General features: G+C 56.5%; 1 protein-coding gene across 1 annotated transcript; it reads right to left on the bottom strand.

Moving 5' to 3' along the window:
- Nucleotides 1–308: 308 nt before the first annotated feature.
- Nucleotides 309–5,084, bottom strand: MEX3B (mex-3 RNA binding family member B). Its single transcript, XM_069798390.1, has 2 exons — nucleotides 4,103–5,084; nucleotides 309–3,152 (listed from the first exon to the last, which is right to left on the bottom strand). The coding sequence occupies exons 1-2, from the start codon at nucleotides 4,365–4,367 to the stop codon at nucleotides 1,690–1,692; spliced, it is 1,728 nt and encodes a 575-aa protein (XP_069654491.1). The 5' UTR covers nucleotides 4,368–5,084; the 3' UTR covers nucleotides 309–1,689.
- Between the last annotated feature and the right edge of the window lie 2,422 nt (nucleotides 5,085–7,506).

Here is a 7,506-nt window from a genome sequence, read left to right as displayed (position 1 = left end):
ACGAAACCAAGTATTTTTCAGGCCTAAAAATTCTGAAAAAATAGTATTTTTAGATGTGGAATAAGGCCAGCAATATGCCACATAATAAAAAAAAACCCAAACTTTTTTTTTTTTTCCTTCTTAAAAACGTGTCATAAGGTACAATGGCTGGCAGGATTATTCTGGAAGCCTTCACAAGCTAAAGAGTTCCGGCAACATTGACATGACACAGTTTAAACTCCCAACACGTGTCAGCGCTACAAGCGGGTAACAAAAAAAATGCAAAAGACACTCTCAGCACGTCAAATCAAATCACCACGCAGAGTACCTTTTTTTTTCTGTAATATTTTATTTTATTTATATAGAAATACTTAAAAAAACATGAAGTAGCACCATTACTTAAGTTTTACTTTTATTATGTAGAACTTTAAATGTCAGAAAAATAAAACTCTTGATACAATTTCAAATTTTGTCTCAGCAAATATAATATTAGTATTTGACCATGAGGTTAAAGGCCCTTTATCATAAAATAAAATATACTTTGTTTTTAAACTTTGCTCAGTAAAGTACATTTAAGCTCAAGTAACGTCACCTACATATACATAAACAAGTGGTAAACAAATGTATTAAAATAGAAATACTAAAACTATAGTGGTGCAACAGAATTTTTGTAATTTCCACTGAATTCTATTTATACAAATGTTAGAAAGCTTCAACAGTTCCTTTTGACATATGTTTATACATTTCCATTTTTGTAATAATATAGAATAAAATATGCTTTATATCACTGAATAGAAAATATGCTGGGTGAAGCAGATTTAAAAGATTTTTTTCTGAACCTATAAAATCTCCATCCCAACAGAATACTGTTCAAAGCATTACACATTTTATGGTTTGTAATTCCGTTCACAATTGTGTGATATTAAAATAATACAGTGTTCTTTGCCATAAGGCCATACTAAAATAAAAAAGATTTAACCCAGCTACAAAAAGTTCACTGAACTTAAATTAAAATACTTGTAAACATCTTTGCAATATGAAATATAATTTTTCAAGTCAAAAAAGAATAAAATACTTCAATCTGTATTAATGCAATTTATCTTTAAAACCTTTAAACGTTTTTAATATATATAAGAGATATGTTACAGTTTTGTGGGTTTTTTTTTCTTTTTTTCTCTTTTAAACTTCGATAAAGCTGCAGTATCATGGTTTTGTTTTTTTTTCACAGGAACTTCTTGCCCTTTCAAGAACATTCAGAAAAGTATCCACCCATAGATTTAATTGTTTCGTAATAAGCATCCTAGGAACTACCAGCACGTTTTACTAACAGTCCACACACCATTGTCATCATCATAAGCATCTCCTACTTTCGATATATTTTTTTTTATGGTTTTTTTTTTTTTTTTGTCGTCGTCGTCGTCGTCGTTTATAAAAAAAGGGGGAGTTTTGGAAGCTTCGTATTAAAGTACAGTGTAAAAACTAGCCTAGCACTAGAATGGAGTCGCCCGTTATTATTTATAGCATGCACCCGCTGTCACCACCACCCCCCAGCCCTCCCTCGGCGCGCTCGCAGCTGGCAGCCCGCACCCCCCGCCCGGGGCGGGCCCCGGCCCCACCGGCCCCACCGGCCCCACCGGCCCCGGCCGCCGCTCCCCCGGCCCCGGCCCGGCCCCACCGGCCCCGGCCCGGCCCCACCGGCCGCGGCGGCTCTCAGGAGAAGATGCGGATGGCCTGGGTGACGGCGCTGTGGCAGACGGGGCACTGCGGCTCCGTCTTCTCGCAGATGCGGTTGGCGCACTCCATGCAGAAGAGGTTGTGGCCGCAGGGCACCAGCGCCGCGATCACCTCGCTCTCGAAGCACACCGAGCAGTCGCGGCTGCCCTTCCGCCGCACGCCGGACGACGAGCAGGAGGAGCTGGACGAGGAGCTGGACGAGGAGGAGGAGGAGGCCGACGAGTCGGAGGGCAGCCCCGGCAGGTGGGAGCCCAGCCCGTTGGCGTACAGCGGGTAGGAGGCGGCCAGCAGCCGCCCGCCGGGGTCGCTGCGCACCCGCCGCGCCAGCGGGTGCTCGGGCCCGGCCGCGCTGCCGTGCAGGGGCGGGGAGAGCCGCGCCGGGGGCGGGGCGCCGCCGCCCCGCCGGGGGCCGCTCACCAGCAGCGCCAGGTTGGCATTGGCGGGCGCGGCGCCCGGGAAGGCGGCGGCGGCGGCGGCGGCGGCGGCGGCGGGCGAGGGCGCGGGCGAGGGGGGCGCGGCGGGGCCGCGCTCGAACTGCGGCCAGATGAGGGCGGCCCCCGGCGGCGGGGCGGGGGCCAGGTCGAAGCCGGGCGGCGAGTCGAAGGGCAGATCGGAGCAGCAGTCCGGGGAGGAGAGGACGTCGCCGCCGCCGCCGCTGCCGCCGCCGCCGCCGCCGCCGCCCCCGCCGTACACGTAGCCGTTGGCGCTGTTGTTGTTGTTGTTGCCGTTGTGGGTGAAGCTCAGCGCCGGGCTCGGGGGGCTGTAGTCGGCCAGGCGGGCGCCGCCGCCCCCCCCCGTGCCGCCCCCGAAGTAGGAGTCGGTGGAGGCGCTGCCCAGCGAGCTGGAGCTGTCGTTGCGGTAGTTGCAGAAGGGCTTGCGGCCCGGGGTGGGCGTGATGCTGGGCGGCGTGGGCTTGCTCCACAGGCTGCCCGTGCCGTTCAGCTCGAAGCCCACGTCCGTGCCGTTGGCGTGGAAGTCGTTCTCGTCCGTCAGCTCGATGATGCCGCCGGTGCGCATGGCGATGTGCGCCTCGATCTCCTCCCGGGCCCGGTCCACGTTCTCAGGCATGCCCGTCACCTCGAAGACCGGCTCCTTGTCCCGGCTCGGGGTCACGATGTAGGTGTGCGTCTGCTGCTGGATGCGCTTGATGGTGGCCCCCTTGGGCCCCACGACCAAGCCCACCACGCGATAAGGCACCCGCACCTGGATGGTGGTTTGGCCGGGCAGGTTCGGGGGGCCGGGAACGGTGCCGTTCAGGGCCGTGTTCTTGTTCCGCGAGGCTCGGATCATGGAGAAGTGCTCGGCCGCCGAGATGATCTCCCTGCGGGCCATGGCCACATCTTCCTTTCTGCCCGTCACAACAAAGAGCGGCTCCTCCCCGCGAACCGGGGTCTTGATGTAGGTGTTGGTCTTTGCCCGCAGAGCTTTGATTTTACAACCTGGGAACGAGATGCGGGAGATGGAGGGCGAAGGGGAGGGGAAGGCGGGGGGGGGACGGGACGGGACACGACAACCGGTTACAACCCATTATTTGGGTGCAGCTAGGGAGGGGGAAAAAAACACACCCACCCGAAACACGTTGCCCCCTACCCCGGGTCATCGCTGGCATCTCGTCCAGGAGCCCCAGTCACGGTGTAAAGTAATGTCAGCCCACAGCCCTGGCACACACCCAAAGGCATCGCAAGTGGCCACTGACACCTCTGCCATGCAAACTGCCCCAAAACTACCAACGTGCACTTCACAGGGACGGTGACAAAAAAAAAGGAGCGTGCAGAAAAACTGCACAACCAGGAGGAAAAAAAAAAAAAAAAAAAAGAAATAAAATGCAAGCAGCCTTAACAAATATCAACACACCCGCCAGTCCACATTCCTGCTCAGCACTTTCCTTTCGGAAAAATAAAATCAGTTCTTAAGAAGGTGAGGAGCAGCGGCTGTACCAAATGAGCCACATTCCCCACTGCGGATGCTTTATTCCAATCCCATTGTTCCACTTCCCCACTCCATTTCTCTTCCTTAAAAATAATCCACGATTTCTAACTTTGGGGGCACAAAGAAACCCCCCCAAGCACCGAGGCTCCCATTTTCTTCCCGTTTCCTCTTGCAAATCTAACTTTTGCAGCCGGAGGAAAGGAGGGATTTTTTATTATTTTCGTGATTCACCCCCCCCCCCCCCCCAGCAGCTGAAAGTGCATCTCGAAAGCGATGCATAGCGCTCCTCGGAAACATCACGTCTGCTGCACTTTCTTTGTCTGGGGGAAGCCGGCAGCGGCCACCGCCGTACGGCTGCAGTTTTCACGGGAATGGCCAGTGTCGCATCTGAGCCGCACGGCCGGCAGCGCGGAGGGGAGACCCGCTCACCCACACCCCCTCGCATGCAGCAGTCACCCACCTTGTCTCCCCACTATCTCAGCGACATGCTCCGAGCTGGGCACCGGGACGCATTCGGTCATGTTCACGCTCTTTTTCCGAGGCTCGCTGTCGTAAATGGAGCCCGTCTCGTCGTTGTCCAGCCCCAGCAGGGAGAGCTGATCCAGGGCGATCTGAAGGGCTCTTTGGTCATCCAGGGTCTCTCCCCCTCCACCACCGCCGCCGCCGCCGCCGCCGCCGCCGCCGCTCCCGTTCCTCTCCATGTCTGCAAAAAGCGAGCTGGGCATAGTCCCCGTGTGTGGTGCACCCTCCTCCTGCACTCGGCTCAGTAGTAAAAGATCAGACACAAAGGAAAACCCAAGGCAGATGGCCAGCAGGAGAGAAGGAGAGGGAGGGTGGGCGACTGCTGGAGACCGGGGAGTTGTTGCCTTTTGCTTGTATATTTTGTATCTTTTTTGCTTTTTTTTTTTTTCCTCCTCTCAGTGCAATCCGGTTTATAAGATGTTCTCAGGACCCCCCCCGCGACTCCCCCCCCGAGGTTTTTTGGTCGGTTGTTGTTTTTTTTTTTTCTTTCCTTTTTTTTTTTTTTTTTTTTTTTTGTCGGCTGGGGGTGGGGTGGGGGGGTGGGAAGAGGATAGCGAGAGGAGCTCCGATGGCTTCCCCCCCTCGAGTTCCTCGCCGGCCACAATGCCAAGCGACGGCAGCGTTTCTTTAAGGAGCCCCTCCCAGGCTCCACTCCACTCACTCAGCGTTTTTTTTTTCCTCCTCTCCCCTCCTCTGTCTGAGGCACTGCTGCAGCCAGACGGCTCTGGAGAGGCGGGCGGAGGCAGGCAGGCAGGCAGGCAGGGAGGGAGGGAAGGAGGGAAGGGAAGGGAAGGGAAAGGGAAAGGGGGGCCGCGCCGGGCGCCGCAGCGTAAGCGCCGATCGCTGACAGCCCCGCGCCGCCGCCGCCATCGCTGCGCGCGCCCATTGGCCGGGCGCGGCGCGGAGGGGCCGGCGCTGACCCCCCCCTTCCCCCTTTCTTCCCCCCCCCCCGTCCCCCGCACCCCGGCCCGGCTCCGCTCTTTGTTGTCGGGTGCGGAACAATACCGGACCCCGGCGCTTGTTTGCGATCCCCCGGCCCGGCGTGCGCCTATTGTCCGCGGGCTGCCCCTCTCCTCCACGTCCGTCCCCGTCCCCCCCCCCCTTCCCGAAAGCAGGCCTGCTCCCGGCCGCCAGCCCCCAGCTGAGCGCCGGTGGGGGAGGGCTGGGCTTTTTTGGGGTGGGATTTTTTTGGTGCTGGGTCGGTTTTTTGTTTAGGGTTTGGGCTGGGGTTTTTTTGGCGGGGGGTGGGGGACGCCGAGATGAGCGGCCACCGCGGTCCTTTGTGTGCCGCCCGCCTCGGAAGGAGCGCGCTGCCGCTCGCCGGCCCCGGAGACGCCCCGCGCCCCGCCTGCCAGGCGGCGAGCAGCGATCGGAGCCGGCAGGGCGACCCTCCCGGACGCCAAGCGGAGGGCCGCTGCCCGCCGGGCTCCGCGCCCCGGGGCGGCCGCCCCTCAGCGACGCTGCGGGCGGCGGCTGCGGCACCCCCGCCCGCACCCCCCCCGCGCCCCGCCGCTGCCTCGCGCGCGGCGCCGCCCGCCGCCGGCGCGCGCCCTGCGCCTGCGCGCCCCGCTCCCCCGCCCTGCGGCCGCGCGGCGCCGCGGCCGGGGCCGAGGGAGAGGACCCGCCGCCCGCTCGGCCCGGCCCGGGTCCCTCAGCGAGAGCGGGGAGGGGGGGCCCTTCCGCCCGGAGCCTCTCCCCGGGGCTGCCCCACCTCCGGGAGTCCCCCGCGGCGGGACGGAGCCGCCCTCCTCGGGGGGAGGCCGGGAGCCGTGCGGGCCCGGGGCCGGCGACCGCCCCCAGCCGCGGTCTCCTGAGAGGCGGGTGGGCAGCGCCAGTGCGGGCTCGGGGGCTGCGGCCGCCGAGGCGCGCCGCGGCGTCGGGGGCCAGCCCCGGCGGGGGAGCCGCGCCCCCCGGCGCCTGCCCCGGCAGCGCTGCGGGCTCGGTGCATCCTGGGCGCTGCGGAGGGGGCGGCGAGTTGCTCAAGTGCGGCCGTGTTTCAGGCTGCGCGGGCCTTAAAGCCCGGCCTGTGACTTCCGCCGCCCGCCCGCCCGCCGGGCTGGCCGACGTGGGGATGGAGCGGGGTGACAGCTATCAGTTCAGAGTCCGCAGCGCGACTGGCAAATCCTGCGCTCCCCGGCTTCCCTCGCCTTGCAACTTCAGCGTTTCTGTTTCGTAAGAGTCTGACGGGGAGGAATGCATCACGCATAACTGCTCTAGCGTAACTTCACCAACGTCTTACATCCATTTTGCTAAACGACTAGAAAATAAATCACCCCTGCCTCTTCTTTGGACCTTGCGTGACCGCATCGCTTGCTTGCACCTCTCTGCCACCACGGGAGCCCTCGACCAGTAAAAACAGCTTTTTCATCAAGTACCCTGTCACAGAAACCTTCCTTCAGTCTGGTGACTGGACATGAAAGCGTCCTCACCGTTCTCATAAAAACACCACCATCGCATTTTATTTCTCCAGCTTTTCTTCATCTATCTGTAAGCACCCACATTTACTTAGCCCGTGCCAGCTGCCGGCTACAAAAGACTTGACTTTTTCTTACTTCAGAGAAATCAAATAGTAATTGTTTTCCAGTATCAAGTTTGACAGGGACAGACGTTTACAAGTGCACACAGATCTGTTTAGCCAGCTGCCTGTACAAACAAGTGTAACAAGTCACAGGTAATTGTTTACACGCAGTGTTTATTGCAAATTACTGTCACTTCCTCAGGATGTTTGCAGGTTTTGTAACAAAGCTCCAGTGGATTGTTTTCTAGCAAGAGTATACACCGGTGATGTGCTTCCTTAAGTGCTTGCCTTGTCCCATCAACTGAGGGAATTCTGTAGTTCCATATTTAAAAAATTATTTATTTTACAAATTTACGCTTTACTCCCATAGGCAGCAGTGATGGTTTCCATAGGGGGTACATGAGAGGTTACTTGAAAGTGCTCAAGGATCCAGAAGGCCCTTAACTATTTTCAGCATCGAGCATCTTTTTTTTTTAAACAGAGAAAAAGCAGATGGACAGAACCTTTGACAGCAATAAAAATAATGGTCTTTATTATTAAATAAAATAAAAATGAAAAGGCTGCTGCTTTGCAGTCTTTTTAACTTCAGGACTCTAAAATCTGTGAGACAGAAAGTAACTGTACCCATTTACCAGACAGGGGCAGGACAGGACAGAGATGAGGGAAAGACACGTCAATATAGAGGATTACTGTTGTTGAAGTCCAACAGGGAGGGTCATAAATACTGAAATGCAAAGATATGAGAAGAGTGGTTGAGTTGTGCTTGGGTTCTGCCCGTTCTTTGTTTTGTTTATTCTCCTAACTTATACTATCCCCTTTTTTAA

This window comes from Haliaeetus albicilla, chromosome 12 (genome assembly GCF_947461875.1).
Source record: "Haliaeetus albicilla chromosome 12, bHalAlb1.1, whole genome shotgun sequence".
Taxonomy (NCBI): domain Eukaryota; kingdom Metazoa; phylum Chordata; class Aves; order Accipitriformes; family Accipitridae; genus Haliaeetus; species Haliaeetus albicilla.
This window is presented reverse-complemented; position numbering and strand designations above follow the sequence as displayed.